Source organism: Sorex fumeus, unplaced genomic scaffold (genome assembly GCF_029834395.1).
Source record: "Sorex fumeus unplaced genomic scaffold, SorFum_2.1 ptg000048l, whole genome shotgun sequence".
NCBI classification, from domain to species: Eukaryota; Metazoa; Chordata; class Mammalia; order Eulipotyphla; family Soricidae; genus Sorex; species Sorex fumeus.
In genome coordinates this window covers 11,570,996-11,592,874 of record NW_026606105.1, presented here as the reverse complement: position 1 = coordinate 11,592,874, position 21,879 = coordinate 11,570,996, and the positions used below count along the sequence as shown (strand labels likewise).

General features: G+C 50.7%; 1 protein-coding gene across 1 annotated transcript in view; it reads right to left on the bottom strand.

Annotated features, from left to right (window-relative positions):
• Nucleotides 1-21,879, bottom strand: part of SLC13A4 (solute carrier family 13 member 4) — a 46,512-nt gene that overhangs the window by 6,164 nt on the left and 18,469 nt on the right. The window contains exons 3-10 of the mRNA XM_056123991.1: nucleotides 16,946-17,082; nucleotides 13,432-13,604; nucleotides 13,035-13,089; nucleotides 11,152-11,191; nucleotides 10,175-10,238; nucleotides 7,700-7,898; nucleotides 3,169-3,288; nucleotides 1,527-1,628 (exon numbers count right to left, since the gene is read on the bottom strand). Coding sequence (XP_055979966.1) covers nucleotides 1,527-1,628; nucleotides 3,169-3,288; nucleotides 7,700-7,898; nucleotides 10,175-10,238; nucleotides 11,152-11,191; nucleotides 13,035-13,089; nucleotides 13,432-13,604; nucleotides 16,946-17,082 — 890 coding nt within the window. The remainder of the gene's footprint in view (nucleotides 1-1,526; nucleotides 1,629-3,168; nucleotides 3,289-7,699; nucleotides 7,899-10,174; nucleotides 10,239-11,151; nucleotides 11,192-13,034; nucleotides 13,090-13,431; nucleotides 13,605-16,945; nucleotides 17,083-21,879) is intronic.

The window sequence follows — 21,879 nt, the reverse complement described above, 5'->3', positions numbered from 1 at the left end:
CCCACCATTCCTTGCAGCCATGAAAATAACCAGAAACGCACAGGGAAACGAGAGAGAGAGAGAGAGAGAGAGAGAGAGAGAGAGAGAGAAAGAGATTGTCAAATGGGGTGGGAAATGTCCACCGGTGGAGGGACAGTGTTGGAACATTGTATGACTGAAACCCAATCATCCACAACCTTGTCACTGTGTATTTCACTGTGACTGTGATTCCATTTAAAAAATAAATTAAATGAAAGAAGTTATCATTTAAAGATGGAAGCAACCTGCCTATCAGTGACACCCAAACACCGACGACATGTGAGTGTTACTCCATGTTGTTGGCACCCTGGAGTGGCCGGAGCCAGGGGTGCCCTAATGCCAGGTGCACAAAGACCTGACGTGTCCTTTGGTTCAGCAGGGACTGGTTCAATTTTACAAGAATGCAATTAAAAAAAAGCGATTTTATGCTAAAAAAGCATAAAGGAAGCTACATAACCCTGAGATGCTAATCAGTGATGAAATCACTTGAATTATATTTTTCTGGTTTTCTTTTTCGTGGGGGGGCAGGGTTGGGTCACTCCAGTGGTGCTGGTTTTATTGCTGGCTCTGTGCTCAGGAGTGACCCCTGGTGGTGGTACTCAGGTGCGGGGGGCTGGAACCCAGGTCTACTGCAAGAATCTATTTTCCTGTATTTCCCACAAGGAACAGCTATTTTTTTTTTGGGGGTCACACCCAGCCATGCTCAGGGGTTATTCCTGGCTCTGTACTCAGGAATTACTCCTGGAGGTGCTTGGGGGACCATATGGGATGCTGGGAATTGAACCCAGGTCGGCCATGTGCAAGGCAAACGCCCTACCTGCTATGCTATCGCTCCAGCCCCAGGAACAGCTATTTCTTTAATAAACATCTGGAGCAGCTTTAGGACTTGAATTCGAACTTCCACCATTCTTTCAAAACCTGTAGCTTAGACCTGAAACCTAATCCAATGTCGCACATGTCAGTTGCCATAGAAATGGCACTAAATGGCCCCTGGACTGCGGGGTGTTGAGGGTCATTGAAAGAATTCTCCTGTTTTACCAAGCTGTGGTGAGCATTGCCTGCTGTCCCATACTCAGAGCAAACTCCCAGTGCCCGGAGAGTATCCACTCCCTGAGCATTGGTGTGGGGGGAGCGACCTCCTGACCACTATGTGAGGAGCAATCCATCTGAGCACAGTGGGGAGCCACCCCCTCTCAGAGCACTTTATGGGGAGGAGTCCATCTGAGCACTGTGGTGGGAGCAGATCCACCTGAGCACTGTGGGGGTTACTGACTTCGTGGAGAGAGAGAGGGCAGTAAGTCTGTCCTCTTCCCACCCACCTCCTAGACTTCACCCCACACCTCAGTGAGTCCCTGGGCAGAACAGTGGGTGCCTGCGGGCTGGATTGGCAGTAACAACACCTCTGAATGTGTGTGTTCATCCTTGTGGGGACTTGCCTGGTTCCGGGGCCTCGGAACATGGCTGGCTTGTGACCCCTGAGCCAGTGGGCGGCTGGGACCGCATCCTACCTGACATCCCCCAGCTTCTCGTATTCCTCTTGGATCCTCTTCTCGGACACCTCTTCCCTCTTGGTCTTCTTCTTTTTGCTCAGGGAACAGGTCTCCCTAAAACTGCAGAGGAGCACAGGGAGAAAGACGCAGATGAAACCGTAAGCAGCTACTTCCCTGAGCTCTCCTGTGCCCTCCACTCCCATCTCTCCTCTGGGGCCACCCGCCAGGTCACAGCCCCTGCCTGTACCCTGGCATTGAGGGCATGTCTGTCTCGTGCATCTCTGTCTGTTAGTGTGAGAGCTCGTGATCTGGGCAGGCATCGGTAGGCAGTTGTTTCCACACACGTGTCTCTTAGAGTGAGGCGGGGGTGAGGGTGGAGGTGTCTACGTTCTTCTTTATTTGAGTGCCACTCACACGCCCAGGTGTGTGTGTTTATGGTCAGAGGGGAGAGTGGGCTTTGCTCCCCACTAGCACCACGGAAGGTGCAGAAGCAAACAGCGAACACTGGTTTGACAACAGTCTCTTAGGAGGAATATGTCAAAAGCTCAGGGGCTAATCCCTGGCCCATATGAGCGTTGGGTTCCTCGGACAATAGCATCACACCCTCTCTATCTTCCCTTTATATGGTGGAACTGATCAAACTTGGCGTAGAGATAGTTATGTAGAGAAGGCTGGCTCAGTCCGTTAATATCCCGAATCATTGCAAGAGATACAACATTGTTCCATTGAGGAATATGAGCATTTTCCAGACAGCTGCTGAGGATGGATCCCTTGGGTCTAGAAAATGAAGTCTGTGCTGGAAACTTGCCTTGCCTGCGGCTGACCCAGGTTTTGTTTGTTTGTTTTCTTTTGGGACCACACCCAGTTGTGCTTAGGGCTTACTCCTGGTGCTACACTCAGAGATCATTCCTGGAGGGCTTGGGAGGCCATTTGGGGGATTGGAGATCCAACCCGGGTCAGCCCAGTGCAAGGCCAGCGCACCTCACCCGCTGTATGATCACTCTGGCCAGGAGCTGCACCAGGCTGGTCCCTGGTACCCCATGTGGTTCATCAAGCACCTCCAAGAGTGATCCCTGAGCACAGAGCCAGGAGGATGCACAGCTGGGTGTGGCAATAAAATGAAGTCTTAATGCAAATTCTACTTGAATCTTATTTCTTTAGAACATAGTTAAAAGGACCCTTCAGACCTTGAGAGCAGGGAAACAGCACCTCTGGTGTAGACTGTATAACTCTGGTTTGTTTTGTTTGGGCTTGAATTTGGGGCAGCACCTGGCAATGCTCAGGGCTTGCTCCTTACTCTGGACTCAGGGATCATTCCTGGCAGTGTTCAGGGGACCATTTGGGAATGCTAGGGATTGAACCAGGGTTGGCGGCATGCAAGGCAAATGCCTTCAGCCCTGGACTATCTCTCTGGCCCCAGTTTTTTAAACTTGATAAACAAGTACTCTGAGCAGCACGTTGGAACAAAGGGAGCTTTGCAGGGAGCTTCTGGTAAAGCGCAGGGTACTGTGTTTGGAGCGTCGAGGCCAGGCGTTGCCTGACCATGTCCAGCCTGCTGCTCTCTCCCAGGACCTCCTGCTGCTTCCTCTGCAGTTCCCATCGCCTTGGCCCAGATGGACGGGGAGCCCCTGTGCAGCACGGGCCCGGCCCCCAGACTCACTTGCAGCCCAGGAAAAGCCAGTGCATCCAGAACCAGCTGACCACCAGCATGATGAGGGAGATGGGGAAACTGAAGAGGAACCACGTGCCAAAATTGACCACCTCGGCGGCTGGGTACTGGCTGTGAGGGAGAGAAGCAGGGCTGCGGTTAGAGAAGGGCTTTCTGGCGGCCCAGAGGTGGAAAGGCCAAATGCTCCTTCAGAACTGAGCCTTCTTACAGTGTGGGCCGGAGCCATAACACAGCGGGGAGGGCGCTTGCCTTGCACGCTGCTGACCCGGATTCAATCCTCAGCATCCCAGATGGTCCCTTGAGCACGCCAGGAGTGATCCCTGAGCACAGAGCCAAGAGTAAGCCCTGAGTACTGCTGGGTGTGGGATGTGTGCCCTCTGTCCCCCCCCCCCCCCGCCAGAAAAAGGAACTAAGGATGCAGATTGTGATAATATTGGATTGTGTGTGTGTGTGTGTGTGTGAGTCACACCAGGAAATGTTCAGGGTCTCTGCACTAAGGAATCACTCCTGGCTCGGGGGACCATATGGGATGCTGGGGCTCGCACCCCGACCGGCCACGTGCAAGGCAAATGCTTTACTCGCTGTGCTATTGCTCCAGCCCCACACGATCATATTGTAAGAGGGGACCCAGAAGTCACTTGTTTCACAGCTGTGAAGTGTGAAGAGTCCAGCCAGGCAGCAGGAAGTAGACTAAGAAGGGCCCTTAGAACCCAGCGAGTGAACTTCTGGGCATATAACTCAAGACGTGGATTTATAACTATGCACATGCATGCTCGCTGCTACGCCCTGTGTGAGAGCCAGGCCCGAGTGTCCGGCAAGCGGTGGATGGAGAAAGAGGCTGCCTGGAGTGTCTCTGCAGTGGAGTATGATTCAGCCATGAGGAACAAGATGAAATCTTGCCTTTTTCTATGATGCGGATACCAACCCTTTGCGGGCACTGCATGAATACCCTTGTGGCTGCTGGCAACACTGCACCCCAGTGCATAGGAGCACCCCTGGCCAGCGTGTGGGTCATCTCCATGGCAAGAGCAGTGCCAGTCCACAGAGCCCCTTGGCTAAGTGTGTGGGGCCACAATCTGCTGTTGGAGCCGCAGCCAGCAGCACAACACGGTCAAGCTCACGTCTGGTCCCAGGGCACCCAGACAGATGACCCTTGCCAAAGGCAGGGAAAGACGCAGGTCCGAAGGGTTTGAGCAGTCACAGCCGAGATTGCCACTGGGGTGGACGTGCTTGGCCCTCATGACAGGTATTTGGGGCTGTTTGCTCCTAGTGACAAGGAGGTGGTCAGTTTGCACATGGGTTTCTTTTATTTATTTATTTATTTCATTTTGGGTCAGACACAGCTATGCTCAGGGGTTACTCCTGGCTCTGCACTTAGGAATTACCCCTGGCAGTGCTCGGGGGGGACCATAGGGGATGCTGGGGATCGAACCCAGGTCAACCGTGTGCAAGGCAAATGCTCTACCTGCTGTACTATCACTCCAGCCCCTGCACATGGGTTTTAAGAGAGCCCAGGGACTGGAGCCATAGCACAGTGGGTAGGGCGTTTGCCTTGCACATGGCCAACCCAGGTTTGATTCCCAGCATCCCCTATGGTACCCCCTGAGTACTGCCAGGAGTAATTTGCTGACTGCAAAACCAGAAGTAACCCCTGTGCATTGCTGAGAGTGACCAAAAAAAGCCAAAAAAAGAAAAAAAAGAAAAGAGAGTGCGGGGGAGGGGGGGTGGTGAGGGTCAACTGTGGCCTGCCTGCTCAGAGTTAGGGCAGGGCAGGGTGCACCCAGGGCTGCACCAGGAGACCTTCAGGCTTCCGAGCCTCCGAAAGCCCTGAGTTAACTGTGGCCAAAGTCCTTCACCAACCAACCGCTGCTATTTGCAAGAGCCAGAGGTGACCCCCAAGGCAGTTCCTTCCTCCCAGGATTCTCTGGGCCTCACACAACCTTTCCCTTCCCTCGGGGTTCTTCCCGGGTGGGCTGGGCGCAGCACCCCTCTGAGATGGCTTCCCAATTTTCTCTGTCCCATCTGAGACGCCTGATTCTTTTTCTCATCAACTCTACACACTGGTGCTTAACTGTGGCCACATTCTGTTCCCTCTCGTGGGGAGCGTCACTGCTACCAGGGCCATCATCTCCTTCGGGAGTGCGGGAGGGAGAAGTGAGAAACGGGAACGTGGAGCTCCTTGTTCAAAAAGAATGCACGGGGGCCGGAGCAATAGTGCAGCGGGTAGGGTGTTTGCCTTACACGCTGCTGACCCAGGTTTAATTTCCGGTACCCTGTATGGTCCTCCAAGCACCGCCAGGAGTAATGAGTATGAGCATTGCTGGGTGTGACCCCAAAAAGCATAAAAAAAAAGGGAACAAAAAGGATGCACGTCAGCACTCTTTACAATAGCCAGAATCTGGAAAAAACCTGAGTGCCCGAGAACAGATGACTGGTTAAAGAAACTTTGGTACATTTACACAATGGAGTACTATGTAGCTGTTAGAAAAGAGGAAGTCATGAAATTTACATACGAGTGGTACTACATGGAAAGATCATGTTAAGCGAAATGACTCAGAAAGAAAGGGATAGACATAGAAAGATTGCATTCATCTGGGGAACATAAAGTAACAAAATAGGAGACTAACACCCAAGAATGGCTGAGATTAGTACCAGGAATTTTACTCCATGGCGTGGAGGCCAACCACACATGCTAGGAGAAAAGGGAGCTCAGATAGAGAAGGGAACACCAAATAAAGGTGTTGGGAGGATCCTACCAGGATGGGAGAAGCATGCTGAAAGTAGACTATAGACCAAACATGATTGTCACCCATTGTCACCCCGGCCCCTGCCCGGTGTGATCCCACAACACCCAAAAGGAGAGAGAGAGAACAGAAGGGAATGCCCTGCCACAGAGGCAGGGTGGGATGGGGGGGATGGGGGGTCGGAGGGATACTGGGATCCGTGGTGGTGGGAAATGGGCACTGGTAGAGGGATGGGTATTTGATCATTATATAATTGAAACCCAAAAACAAAAATTTGTAAGTCTACAAATGTACCTCATGATGTCTCACTAAAAAAAATTAAAAAAAAGGGTGCAGAGGGGAAGCACATAGAGCAGGGAGCTTGCCTAGCAGAAGAACCCAGCTCAAGTTCCATCTCTGGCATCCCCTACACTTCCCCCGGCCCCTGCCTGGTGCTGGTGTGATCCCTGAACACAGAGTCAGGAGTAATCACCCAGCACTGCCAGGTGCAGTCCCAACACAGAACCGAAAAAAAAAAAAAAAAGGATGAAGGTCTTCAGGATGCTGATGGCGGAGCACTGAGCCAAGTGTGTGGGGCCCTCCAGGCACAGTGGCCTTGGGCGATAGCCCGGGGCTGTCTTTCTTTCTTTCTTTCTTTCTTTCTTTCTTTCTTTCTTTCTTTCTTTCTTCCTTTTGCTTTTTGGGTCACACCCAGCAATACACCGGGGTTACTCCTGGCTCATGCACTCAGGAATTACTCCTGTGGTGCTCGGGGGACCATAAAGGATGCTGGGAATCGAACCCAGGTCAGCCGTGTGCGCAGCAAATGCCCTACCCGCTGTGCTATCACTCCAGCACCCATCCCGGGACTTTAAACGAACACCTTCAGACTCAGTGTTTCTCTTGACGTTCAGCTCTGCATCGCTAAAGAGACGTCGCAGCTTCAGTGCCAACATCTCACTGCTTCCCTCGGGAGGCTCAGGGGCATCAGCCAGGCCTGGGCACCGGGGTGCCGGCAACCTGTCGTGGCCCTTCCTTCCCTCCTGCTCTTCCTAATCCTCCCCATGAGTCTCTGCGTGAGCTGACCAAGGTCCCTCCACTGGCCGCTGGGCCCCGGGCCCACAGCAGCTCTCTCCTGGGCATCTCTGGCTATGCCCACACGGTTTCCTGCTGCCCGCTGTCTCCTTTCCAAGTCATCCTCCAGTGAGTTTTCAAGACTGTGCATCTGACACCTCACAACCTGCTGGGGATCCTTCCAAGTCTTTTCCTGGCCTCACTGGTCATGTCCCAGCATCTTTTATTTTTCTTTTTGGGTCACGCCCAGCGATGCTCAGACGTTACTCATGGCTCTGCGCTCAGGAATTACTCCTGGCGGTGCTCAGGGGACCATATGGGATGCCGGGGATCGAACCCAGGTTGGCTGCGTGCAAGGCAAACGCCCTACCCGCTGAATTATTACTCCAGCCCTTGTCCCGGCATCTTTGCAGGCAGTTTCATCCCCTTTTCCGTGGCTCCGAGCTCTGCGAAGACAGGATTGTGTCTGACCCCAACCCTTGCTGGGGGGCTCCCTTCGGAGGTCATTTCTTCCCTCTGCCTCCCGGAATTGCCCCTGGTGGGGTTCTCCGGGCCCAGCCTCATCTTTTCCAGAGCAATGACGTCATCCACTCTTCTTTCTCCCTCTCCCACAGGGATTGCTCCTGGTGCCTTAGTGCTGTGGTTCCCCCCCCACCCTCCCAGTCCAGTTCGGCTGCCACCGGGGTCAGGGGTCAGCAGATGCTCGTCAACAGCAAGTTACTTACTTGTTGAAGTGTTCCAAGAAGATGAGGCTGGTGGAGGTGCCGATGATGGTGGTGAGGCCCCCAATGGTGGCAGCGTAAGAGATGCTCAGAGACAGGCACTTGCAGATCATCTGGTCATGCTGGGACTTGTACTTCCTGTGGCCTTCCTGGGGCCTGGCGCTGGAGGTCAGCGTGCCTGGTTTTGCCTGCCAGAGGAAAGTCAGTGAGAGTCTCGCATGTAGCTGCCAGCACGCAGAGCCCCCGAGATGGGCACTGAGGGCCGTGGCCTGGTCCTGAACTTGGGTGTGTCCGAAAGAAGAATCCCTGCCCCAGTTCTACCCTTTACCAAACAGGGCAGCCCTTTCTGAGCTGCAGCTGCTTCCTTAAAGGGGCAAAGTCCTCTTTTCTCTGCCAGACTGTTGTGAAGTAATGCACCTGAAGCCCAGAGGGTAGGGCATTTGCCTTGCACATGGCCAACCCAGGTTCGATTCTTCCATCCTTCTCGGAGAGCCCGGCAAGCTACCGGGCTTGCTGTCCACACAGCAGAGACTGGCAAGCTCCCCATGGCGTATTCGATATGCCAAAAATAGTAACAAGTCAACGGTCCTGCCGTTGTTCATCGATTTGCTCGAGCGGGCCCAGTAACGTCTCCATCATGAGACTTGTTACTGTGTTTGGCATATCGAGTACGGCACGGGTAGCTTGCCAGGCTCTGCTGTGCGGGCAAGATACTCTCTGTAGCTTGCCGGGCTCTCCGAGAGGGGCGAAGGAATCGAACTCGGGTCGGCCATGTTGGCTGCATGCAAGGCAAACACCCTACCGCTATGCTATCGCTCCAGCCCAAAAAGTCAACAAGTCAAAAAAATTAATAAAAAATATAAAAAAAAGAGTAACAAGTCTCACAATGGAGACGTTACTGGTGCCCACTCGAGCAAATCAATGAACAATGGGAGGGCAGTGCTGCAGTGCTACAGTGCTACTTAATAAAATAAGGAGGTATTAGTGCCTCTGTTATTAATGTTGTTAATATTGGCAGTATATTCTACATTTGACTTGAATCCCAGCAAAAATTATAAATATGTATATATAAATGTATATGTGTGTGTGTATGTGTGTGTGTGTGTGTGTGTGTGTATTTCAACCCCTCTTCCCCCAGTGGTAGTGGGATTTGAGCCATACCAAGCTGTGCTCAGGCCTTAATCCTGACTCTGAGCTCAGGGATCACTCCTCCTTGCAGTGCTCAGGGGACCATAGGCAGTGTTGGAATTGAATTGCAGTTGGCAAGTGCACTTAACCTCAGCACTATCTCTTTGACCATTTGTTCTGTTTTTGGTTTTGTTTGTTTGTTTTTGGCCTTTTGGGTCATACCTAGTGATGCTCAGGGGTTATTCCTGGCTCTGCACTCAGGAATTACTCCTGGTGGTAATTTGGGGGACATATGGGATGCCAGGGATCGAACCCGGGTTGGCCGCGTGCAAGGCAAATGCCCTCCCCACTGTGCTATCGCTCCGGTCCCCTTGTTTTGCTTTGTTCTTGGGTCATATCCCTGGAGCTTGGGGGCTGCCTCCAGTTCAATGTTCAGGGGTTCCTCCTGGCAGTGCCCAGAGAAACATACAGTGCTGGGGAGCGAATCCTGGGCCTCACACATATGAACCCCACTCCTCTCCCTTTGAACTCCATCCAGCCCACACTCCTACTTTAGTCTGTCCTTTGTTTTCGTAGGAGAGTCGCTGGAATATCCTTATTTGCACAGAAAAGTTTGCCTTCAAGTCTCAGAATGCTCACGGGGCTGCAGAGATAGTCTGGTGGGTAGAGTGTTTGCCTTGCTGATCCAGATTCATATCCCATATGGTACCATATGGTCCCCTAAGCACACCAGGAGTGATTACTGAGCACTGTCAAATGTGACCCCAAACAAAACCAAATTTCGGGATGAGCAAATAAAATATTCGCCATCAAACACAGTAACAACAAAGTCTCCAATGGAGACGTTACTGGGCCCGCTCGAGCAAAATCGACGATCAACGGGAGGGCCTTTACCTTTACCTTTACCAGAGGAGCAGTTTGAACACCTCCGAGTCAGACCAAGCCTCAGTTTTTAACCTTCCCCCTCCCCCCTTTCCAGTTTTTGGGCCACACCTGACAGTACTCAGGGCTAGCTCCTGACTTTATGCTCAGGGATCATTCCTGGACAGGTTTGGGGACCCTATGGCAGGTCATCTGTGTGCAAGGCAAGTGCTTTAACCCCAGGTCTATCTGTCCAGTCCAAGCCTCAGCTCCTGGAGATGAAAAAATGGGCCTCAGAGGCTGGATGACTTGCTGATGTCCCCAGTGAGCTGGAGTTTTATCTCACGGGCACAGACAGGCCAGACATGCTGGTGGATAAAGAAGCCACGGCAGAAAACGTGAGTGAGTGTGTGTGTGTGTGTGTGTGTGTGTGTGTGTGTGTGTGTGTGTGTGTTGGCAAGCGCGGGTGCCTTACCAGGCCTGGGAGCTGCTTCCTGCCTTGGAGACTGGTGGTCCTGACTGGGCTGGTGACAGTGGACACTCCGTTCAGGTTCTGCCGGGACAAAGACTGTTAGTGTCAGGAGGAGAATGTGGGTCTGGAAACGCCCCAGGCCTCAGCTCTCATTATGGAGAATGTGACTTTCCAGACCTGTGTAAGCTAAAGAAGCTCTTTGTCCTGTTGCTTTGTTGTCCTTTAAACCCAGAGGCAAAAGGGCTGAGAGCAACCAACAGCACAGCGGGTAGGGCGGGAGTTTGCCAGGAGGGTGGCCATGTGCATGCAGCTGACCCAGATTCAATCCCCCCTCTGGTCCCCCGAGCACCACCAGGAGTGATTCCTAAATGCAGAGCACTGCCAGGTGTGATCCCAAACCAAACCAGCCATCCAACCAACCAACCAACCAACCAAGCAACCAAGCAACCAACCAACCACTACAAAAATGTAGAGGAAATGAAAAGAAGCATCTCCCATAACAGGGCACATCATCTAGATAGATCCAAACTTTTCCGTTTGGACCCACGTAAGAGCCCAGAGCAGTGTGGGGGCAGGTGGGGTATGGTCCAGGAGCAGTACACAGATGAACTGACTTTCCCCTTCCCTGGGGTCCCTTGGAACTGTGCCTTAGAGGTTCACCTGGCTGTGCTCAGGCCTTACTCCTGGTCCCGTGCTGGGGAGTCACAACGGGCAGTGCTCGGGGGACCACCCAAGGTTCCAGGAATCAAAACTGGGGTGCACGAGATACCAGGCAAGTGCCTTAATCTCTGCCCTACTCCGCTGGCCCCTCAAGGGGCCCCTGTAACAAAGATTTTTGTGAATGGAAGCCCTGGGCAGCTGTCCTTGGGAAAGTCTGGGTCTCCCAGGAGCACCTGACTCAGGACTGGGCCTCGGTCTGTCTGTCACCCAGCAGCGACTGTTGCCCAGAGGGACTTTCAGGGGACTCAGAGCACAGAGAAGCCCAAGATCGTACCTTGTTCTGCACCAGTGACGTGAGGTCTGCAGTGGATGTGCTGGAATGAAGCAAAGGGAATGAGTGGAGGGGCAGAGTCCACACAGGCGGGAGCTTCCCCTCCCTTGTCTGCAGGCCGGGAGACTGAGGAGCAGGGGGACAGGAGCCTGTGCCCTCCTCGTGTTCAGACAGCGCTTCCTGCATCAAGCCAGAGGCTCCTTCTGGCTGACATTGCCAGCTGTTTCCATAGGGCACTGTGGACACCTCCCCTCACTGCACCACTCTTCCCGCCCCTTCTCAGCTGCCCTGCCCCTTCTCAGTCTTCAGAGTGGGGAGGCTGGGCTGCCCGCAGTGCCCAGTGCTGAGTGCTGTGGCCTGGGCCACACTCTGACCTGCTCACGGGGCCAAGGCCACTCTCTCTTGAGTGAATGTAATGATGCAGTGTGGAGTCAGTGGGGTGACACAGTGTGGAGTGATGCAGTGATATAGTGTGGAGTGAGTGCAGTGACGCAATGTGGAGTGCAGTGACACAGAATAGAGTGAGTACAGTGACACAGTGTAGAGTGAGTGTGATGAAGCAGTGTGGAGTGAGTGCAGTGATGCAGTGTGGAGTGAGTGCAGTGACACATTGTAGCGTGAGTGTGATGATGCAGTGTGGAGTGAGTGCAGTGACGCAGTGTGGAGTGATGCAGTAACAGTGTGGAATGAGTGCAGTGATGCAGTGTGGAGTGAGTGCAGTGATACAGTGTGGAATGAGTGCAGTGACGCAGTGTGGAGTGAATGCAGTGATGCAGTATGGAGTGCAGTGACACAGAATGGAGTGAGTACAGTGACGCAGTGTAGAGTGAGTATGATGATGCAGTCTGGAGTGAGTGCAGTGATGCATTCCACACCGTGTCACTGCACACCATACTGTATCACTGCATGTACTCCACACTGCGTTTGGGGGGCACCACCAAACAGCTGGTGACACAGACTCTGCAGAGAGAACTTGTTCTTGGCATGGGGTGAAGGGAGGTGGTCACCTGCATGCTGAACACCATATCTCCCTTCTGGGTCTCTCCCTCACTCCCTGTCTTCTGATTCCCCTGACCCACTGCCACTTGCCACCTAATTGTCTCTGTACCTGGGACAAGACCAAGCCTTGTAAAACCATCCATCTCTAAGAGCCAGGATACAGCCTGGGGTGCTCCTAAGATTCTCCAGTGACTTCTGCCATGTGAAAAGTTTCCACTGACAGACACGGGCTCCCCCTACTAGGGATATTCTTGTAGAGGGAACTCTATGGGGGAAGTGTTGGATAATTAGATTGGGTGTTGCCTTGTTCTCTCCTCTCTCATCACTCTCCGTGATGTGGGGAGCTGTTCTCAAGATCCTGGCCAAAGGGAGGAGAAGTCAAGGCAGGGGGAGGTGTTGCAAGATGATGCCTTTGGGGGCTGGAGCAATAGCACAGCGTTTGCCTTGTACGGGGCGACCCAGGTTTGATACCCAGCATCCCGTATGGTCCCCTGAGCACCGCCAGGGTAATTCCTGAGTGCAGAGACAGAAGTAACCCCTGTGCATCGCCAAAAAGCAAAACAAAAAACAAACAACAACAACAAAGATGATGCCTTTGGCCGTCTAAGGAGTTGAAGGCTCCAGCCTTCCCTTTCTGGGATCGCAGCATTAGCACAGTGGGTAGGGCCTTTGCCTTGCATTTGCTGATCTGGGTTTTCTTCCCGGCATCCCATATAGTCCCCTGAGCACTGCTAGGAGTAATTCTTGAGTGCAGATTCCTGAGTGCAGATCCAGGAATTACTCCTAAGCATCACTGGGTGTGACCCCACCCCCTAAAAAAAAATCCATCCCCAGTGTCTCGAGGGGCTGCAGAGAGGCTGTCTGAGCCGGGGGACGGGTATACTCACTTTTCGTTGACAAAGATCAGCTCCAGAGAGGGCTGGCTGGTGTTCACTGTGAGACCTAGAGTAGCAAGAGAGAGCAGCACCTGAGAAGCTGGTTCCCTAGAGTGGGGGCTCAGGGCTGGTGCTCCCTGGGGAAGCCAAGGCCCGGTGGGTGCCGGCACGTCCTTCCCATGCTCTGAAGGTGCCTGGTGGGTCTATGGGTGCACACCCAGGCCTTGGGGTGGTGGTGGCCATAACCCTTGTGCTTTGTAGGGGGGAGGAGGTTCAGGATCCAGACACTGCGGGTGGGCTCGAGGGGAGGGGAGCAGAAGAGTAGGGACAGCGGGGAGGGTGCTCAAGGCCGGTGGGCCCCAAGAGGACAGTGGAGGAGCAAAGGGCAGTGAACCACAGCCAATGGTACTGATGGGTTCGGCCTCTTCAGCGCTGGAGTCCTCCGCCCCGAGCTGGTCCTCGTCGGCCCCAACCAGCTCCTGTAGCACGGCCTCCACAATGGGCATGACCATGGCGGTGGTGGACGTGTTGGACAGCCACATGGACAGCAGCGTGGTACAGCACATGAAGCAGAGGAGCAGCCTGCAAGGGGTGGGGTGGGGGGCGGTAGTAGAGTGTGGGCAAGCCACGCCCCCGGGGGTCCTGTCCTGCACCCCCAAACCCTACCAGGCCAGCTCAAGGACCACAGCTAACATTCGCTCAGAAAACGGGTGAGATTCCAGGCTGACCTCCATAGGCTGGGGAGGAGCCTCATGCGTGAGTGAATCTGCTGAAAAACCCAGGTATGAGGGCTTTGTAACCAAAATCTCCAGGATCTCACAGAGTCAGGGATGGGCAACCTTCCCCCATCCCCCTGTTCTTCTGGGATCCTGGTAGCATGCCCATGAACTGCCTCTGGCACCATATAAGCTCACTAACTGGTCATGATCCAGAGACTCACAAATAAATCTCGGAAGAGATCAACACGCTGTAGAGATGCCTTCACACCCCCAAAGTCACCATCCAGTTAAAATATTTTTTTTTCTTTTTTGGGTCACACCCGGTGACACACAGGGGTTACTCCTGGCAGTGCTCAGGGGACCATATGGGATGCTAGGAATCGAACCCGGGTTGGCCACGTGCAAGGCAAACACCCTACCCACTCTAGCGCCCCCCCCCCCCCCCCCCCAGTTAAAAATTTAACTCTGGCTGCATCATCCTATTTAAAGTGTTAGAATTCCTGGAGCATGACATCTCATACCCTACACCACTGATATACCAGGAATAGCACACCACATTGAATGGGATTTAAAGTAGAAGGCAATCCATCTCGATTAAAAAAAAATATTAGCACACAAGACTCACCCTGTAAACAACATGTTAGTAATCTCTTACACGAGGGCTTAATCGCTCCAGGGTAAGACACAACAATCTCCACATACCTTCTTGTAAGGAAAATTTGGGGGATCATTTTTAGCAAATTATGTGTAACAAGCAAAATAAAGCATTATTTAGGGCCTGCTATTGGAGCAGGCTTGGGTGGTTTAGGAAAAATTCAAAGTAGTGGTGGTGGGAAGGTGTAGGGGTGATAAGATTGGTATTGGAACAGTGAGTGTAATAAATTGTTGTGAACAACTTTATATAAATGACATTTTAAAAAAAGAAAAGGAAATGGGCGAGATAAGTATGTCATGCCGGGGCTATGTAGCAGTGCACTCCTAGGACTTGGGGCCACACCTGTCAGTGTCAGGGCTTGCTGTTAACTCTTCACTCAGAGATCACCCCTGGCAGGCTCCAGGGATCCGATGGTACACCAAGGATCGAGCCTGGGTTGTCTGCATGCAAGGCAAGTGCCTGCCCTCTGTGCTCTAACTCCGGCCCTGGAGGCTCCTATATTTGTTCAGTGAACAGACCATCCTACTGGCTGGGCACAGAATCACACGGCTTCAGCAGAGACCAGCTCTGGTGGTCACTCCCAGGCAGAACGCCCTGGTCAGCCGCTCAGTCCTCCTTGTGGACAATAGCTCAGTGATTCTATGTTTTGTGACTGAGAATTATTATTTTTCATTTTTTCTTGTAGCCTGAAAGTTTATGAATACTCTTACATTTCATTTCTTTTATTATTTTTTTTGGGGGGGAGGGGGGCGAACACATCCATCAGTACTCAGGAGTTTTTACTTTTGCTTTTTTGTTCTCTTTTTATTTTTGGGTCACACCCGGCGATGCTCAGGCGTTACTCCTGACTCTGCACTCAGGAATTACTCCTGGAGGTGCTTGGGAGACCACATAGAATACTGGGAATCGAACCCGGGTTGGCTGTGTGCCAGGCAAACGCCCTACCCGCTGTGCTATCGCTCCAGCCCCAGGAGTTCTTACTTTGGGGTCTATATTGGGGATCACTCCTGTTGGTGTTCAGAAAATCATCTGGGGGGTTGCTGGGCATCTAACGGGGGTTGGTTGTGTGCAAGGCAAGTGCTTTATCCCTGTGCTATCTCTCGGATTCCTACCATTACATTCCTTGCGTTGGAGCCAAGTCACCCTCGTGACTAGCGACAAGTATGGAGCTCACGGTTCTCCCTGTGGCTCTCTGTTGTCTGCCCCCTAAGAGGACAGTCTCCTCCAAGTCACTCAGGAAGCCGCAGGTCACTGTGCACTGTGTCCTGAAGGATTCAAGTTTGCCCACTGATGATGTTCTTTCTCATGGGCACTGAAAATATGCCACGTGTGCTTCTGCAGATATGGGCCTCATGTGCTGATATCAGGACATGCCAACACGGTCCCTATCTACTGCTTCCAGTGGGGTCTGCTGGTTTTAACAACTTGGGGGGCTGCATAGGTATCACAGAGACTGTCTGGGGCTGGCTCCTGTCCAGGTGTGGGTTGGTGTAGGCTGAGAGCGGAATGAATTTGCCTGCCCTGGATTCACAGTGGCCAGTGGGGACTCTCTGAGGCACAAGAATGTGAGGTCCATTGAGGCAGAGAGCACACAGCCCCCTTCCCAGGCTGAACTGCCTGCATGCCTAGGAGGTGGGGTGTGGGTGGTGACTGCATGAGGGGTGAACTGTGCCCAAAGAAGCTGTAATGTCCCAGCAGACACATTTAAAGCATATCTTGATGTTGAAAGCAAATGCCACAGTATTTAGACTCTGTGACTCCCAAAGTATTCAGGGCTACAAAATGGTGTAAACAGCAGGATGTCTGTGGGGAGATAAAGGCAGAGACCTTTAGGAGCAGGAGGGAGTCTTCTCCACTCTGCCAAGTGGGTCTCTCTGCATGGTGCCTGGGGCTGTGGCCCAGGGCAGGTCTTGCCTAGGGTCCTGGGGTCCTGGGGTCCAAGGCAGCACCTGCCTCTCACTGCGCCTGAACCTATAAGAATAAAAACTCAGGATGGCAGAAAGCATCATCTCTCTAAGGATGAAGGAAAAGATGCCCCTTTCACTGTCCAGGCTCTGTTCCTCAATATAGCAGAAAAAATTCAGGCAATAATGTACACAGGTGTGTGTGTGTGTGTGTGTGTGTGTGTGTGTGTGTGTGTGTGTTAGGACAGTGGGGTAGAGTGCTTGCTTGGAACATAGCCCACCCAAGTTAGAGCCCTGGTACACCCTGGAGTCCCTCAAGCCTGCCAGGAGTCAGCCCTGAGTACAGACAGGTGTGGCCCCCAAACCCTGAGTTGCAGAGCCAGGAGTCAGTCCTGAGCACCAGCAGTGTACAGGGGTCCCTCCTCTCTGATCTAAACGGGCACTGGTGTAAACTGGCCACCCAGGGGATGCCCATACCAGGTCCACACTCCCTATCTCTACTGCGCGGCCACGAGCCCCTTGATGCTGGGACCACCTGCGCCGGAACCGAGAAAGGCGGACTGAGGTGGGCAGCGCTCTGCTCCCCTTCGGAGATGCATATTGGGGGTTGCCCACTGTGGCTGGGTGCCCACGCATGTGACTTACATGCCCGGTTTGGCTCCGGCCATTATGACCATGCGCAGGGCAATGCGCTTATGCAGGTTCCATTTCTCCACGGCTGCCGCCACGCAGATGACGCCCACCAGCAGCAGCGTTGTATTCTTGAAGTACTCGGCCGCCACCTGCGGAAGACAGGCCTGTCAATCCCGCAGGGAGCCCAGGGAGTGGCCGTTGCCCACGCCCATCACCGAGGGGCCGAACGAAAAATAGGCGACTGTATGCACCAGTCTGTTCTGAATATTTAAATATATGAAATAGATTTTAATTTATTAAAATACAGTTTAATACATCATCAAAATAGAATTTAATCATTAAATGATAACCATCAAATCATTAATATATGAGTTAATTATTAAAACATGATAGATTAAAAATATTTACATATTTTAATAAAACACAAATACGTAATATATCACACTATACTTATAAATAACTAGCCCGCTCGAGCAAATCGACGATCAATGGGAGAGCCTTTACCTTTACCTTACCTTTACTTTATCAACAAGTTTATAAATATATCACTATATCAACAAAACATTCAATTTATGTGTAACGTAATATAACTTTATATCCTATACAATACACTATGTACTATTTAATTACATATCACAATATATTGTTCTATATCATATTTTAGTGCTATCAATATATTGAATACATAGTAATATATTAATAAAATAATGTGTTTATTATATTTAACATACAGCATATACCTCTTTTATATAATACTATATAAGGAAGTACTCAGCTTAAGCACTTTACAAAGTGTATTTCACTAATTCACCTAGTTACCCCAGAGAGTATTCTCTTCAACTTTTAAAAATATATAATTTTTTATCACATGGATATAATTTCAATGAATAAACAGAGCTAGAATTTTATATCAATCCTAAAAAATTAGGATAACCTCAAATCTCTGTTTTTTAAAATGTTGTTTTGGGGACCACTCCTGCTAGTGCTTGGGGGTGCTCCCACCCTGTGTCCCAGTGTCCCTCCTCCTGGCAGTGCTCAGGAAACCATGGTAGTGTGGTGCTGGGGATCGGCCTAGGCTCTCCTGCAAGCTAAGCCTGCACTCAGTCCACTGAAGTCTCTCTCTGGTCCCCAAAAGGGATTTTTGTGGGTATTGGACCACTGGATGATGCTCAAGGGTTCCTCCTGTCCTTGCACTTATGGGCCACTGGTGGGGTGGCCATAATATAGTGCTGGAGATTTAAGCTGGGTTGGCAAGGGCAAGCCCCCCCTCCAACCCTGTGCTATCTCTCTGGCCCCTCAAAAAACATCTTTTAATGTTTCTTTTCTTTCAGCTTTTTTCGGAAATAATGTGCATTTTTATTAGAAAACAAATGCATGCTCACCATGGAAAACTCCAGGATATAGAAACTCTTAAAGACAAGATTTATCCTTCATCCTACTACTATAATATATACTTTGATATATATTTGATATATTTTCTTTAGTTAGATCCTTCCCCCCCAAACCATTATACCCTGTCATTTTTTTTCTTTTTGGGTCACACCTGGCGATGCACAGGGGTTACTCCTGGCTCTGCACTCAGGAATTAGCCCTGGTGGTGCTCAGGGGACCATATGGGTTGCTGGGAATTGAACCCGGGTCAGCCGTGTGCAAGGCAAATGCCCTACACGCTGTACTATCACTCCAGCCCCTACCCTGTCATTTTTATTATGAGAAAATTATTGGGAAAATGCATGTTGGTAGCAGCACAACATACCATTAGAATTTTAGTCATTTTTCTTTGATTGACTAGTCAGCTTTTTAAATTTTTTATCTATTAAAATGGAGCTAACAACAGCTTAATGCTTCCATTCAAAGCCACCTACGAATTTGATGATTCCCTTAGAATATAGTTCTCAGAGACTTTCATAACTTGCCTTAAAACTTAAACGATTAAAAATAAATAACTCTAAAGTACCGAAGAGTCTCTGAGTATAGAGTCAGGCGTGTATGAGGGCCTGAGTTAGATCCCCTACACCGCATGCTCCTGAGCACTGTAAAAGTGATCTGACCCCACACGTCCAAGTCATTCCCAGGAATGCTAGGGAGGCCTCCTTGAAGTCATTTTTTTTGTTGTTTGTTTGCTTTTGAGCTACACTTGGTGATGCTCAGAGCTTACTTCTGGCTCTCTGTTCAGGGAAGTAGGGATTGAATTCAGGTCAACCGCATGCAAAGAAGCACTTACCTTCTGTACTGCTTCTGCAGTGTCTAGAAGTTACTTTTTTAATTAAAAATATTTAATTAACAGCTACATAGTACTCCCAAGAATAGCTGAGATAAGTACCAGGAGGTTTACTTCATAGCTTGGAGGCCAGCCACACACACTAGGGGAAAAGGCAACTCAGATAGAGAAGGGAGCACCAAATAAAGGGTGTTGGGAGGATCCTCCCAGGATGGGAGATGCATGCTGAAAGTAGACTATAGACCAAATATGACTGCCACTCAATGCCTCTTTCGCAAACCACAGCACTCAAAAGGAGAGAGAGAAGAAAAGGGCACAGAGGCAGGGCGTGATGGGGGGATGGGAGGTGGGAGGGATACTGGGACTGGTAGTGGTGGAGAATGGGCACTGGTGGAGGGATGGGTACTCGATCATTGTATAACTGAAACCTAAGCACAAAAATTTGTAAGTCTACAACTGTACCCCATGGTGTTTCACTACTAAAATTTTTTAAAAAATTTAATTAATTTTAACCCTTTTTATCAAGGGACTGGAATTTATAGTACTGTTTATTGTACTTTTCTTTTTTCTTTCTTTTCTTTCTTTTTTTGGCTTTTTGGGTCATACCCGGCGATGCACAGGGGTTACTCCTGGCTTTGGCTTTGCACTCAGGAATTACCTCTGGCCGTGCTCGGGGGACCATATGGGATGCTGGGAATCAAACCCAGGTCGGCCGTGTGCAAGGCAAACCCTGTACCCACTGTGCTATTGCTCCAGTTCCTAATTGTACTTTTCATGTATATATCACCCCCCCACCAATGACACCTATCACCAGAGCCGCTTCCGTCCACCAGTGTCCCAAGGAGCTCTCCCACTCCTAACCCCATGTAAGCTCAGTTCTTTAGTCTCCAGTTCCTGTGGCTTTGGCCATTTGCTGTCCCCTTACTGTGTTTCTTTTTTTAAATCACACTTGTGGGACTCTGCTTACTCCTCTCTTTTGCTGCGGAGTGGCAGCACCTACATATATACAGATAAATGGAACCTAGCTCCTGAAATCCCACAAAATTGTAAGTCAATGATAAGTTAATAAACTAAATTTTCCCCCAGCACTTATATTCTTTAAAATCTTTTTTTAGGGCTGTAGAGAGCTCAAAGAACTGAAAAACAGGCTTCCCTGATGGGAGATTCAGGTCCCCGACACCAAAGGGTGCCCCTGAGCAGAAAGCGACCCTCAAGTGGCCTCAAAGAACCAACAGGTCCTGGAAATAAACAACAACAATTCCTTAATATTAAAAACAACCAGAGAGGGCTGGAGCAATAGCACTGCAGGTAGGGTGTTTGCCTTGCATGTGGCCGACCCGGATTTGATTCCCAGCATCCCATATGGCCCCCTGAGCACCGCCAGGGGTGATTCCTGAGTGCAGAACCAGGAGTAACCGTGTGCATTGCCAGGTGTGATCCAAAAAGAAAAAAAAAACAGCCAGAGCAATAACTCAATGTCTCCAAAAGTGATATTCTAGAAACTCCTCCCTAACAGTGTCCTGATACATACCCCTGAATGCTCCCAATCCCAGGAAGATCAACTGGGGGCTGGAGTGATAGTACAGCAACTAGGGAGCTTACCTAGCATATGGTTGACCTGGGTTCGATCCTAGGCATCACATGTGGTGATGGAACATGTGGTCCCCTGATCATATCCCACCAAGAATAATTCCTGAGTGTAGAGCCAGGAGTAACCCCTTGAGCATTGCTGAGTGTGGCCCCAAACAAACAAACAAAAAACCCTACTTTTAACTGCCAGAAGAATAATATTTGATCAGGGAAGGAATTGTACCATGAGATATGTCTCTTTTGAAGTAAACTATGTAGGAGACGGTCAGACGGTCATGGTCCTCCCGTTGTTCATCGATTTTCTTGAGCTGGCCCAGTAACATCTCCATTGGAGACTTTGTTGTTACTGTGTTTGGCATATTGAATACATCACGGGTAGCTTGCCAGGCTTTGCCGTGCGGGTGAGATATTCTCGGTAGCTTGCTGGGCTCTCCGAGAGGGGCGGAGGAATCGAACTTGGGTTGGCCATGTTGGCTGTGTGCAAGGCAAATGCCCTACCGCTGTGCTATCGCTCCAGCCTATGTAGGAGAATTTTTTCAATTATGATACTGTGACAAAAACTAAGAGGAGAAGATAGAAAACATCTTATATATCTTATTAGAAACCCTCCTAAACTGAGAATACAGGACCACACTTTTTTAGCAGAATGCGGGGTGGGGGGGGCAGGGTCCCTTTCCTTTCTCAGCCAACCAGGAGGTAGGATTCAGTGCTGGGGTGGGGATTCGACCTGGTGCAGTGCTGCTCAGACTCTACACTGCAGAGAACCCACCAGACTCTCTGGGTCTGCAGCACTCTATGGTCTACGGTTCCAGGGTTGGGATTCAGGTCGGTGCATGCCAGGTGAAGCCTGGCTGAGCAACAGTGGTACCATCTAGGCTTTATGTCACCAGACCTCTAAGATGTTCAAGCAACGATGGGCTCACCCATGACACATTTCCCAGAATCCCCCTGGCTAAGGGATGCCTCTTCAAATGGGGGGAGATTTGCAGCCTCTTGGGAAATGCACCTTTTTTTTTTAAGTTTGTTATACTCATCTGAAAAACTCTGCATCAAAATCTCTAGACTCTAGGCTGGTAATATGACCTCATTTAGTGTGGCCAATCTTGTTTTATTCTGGGGTTAGGAAGATCCTGAG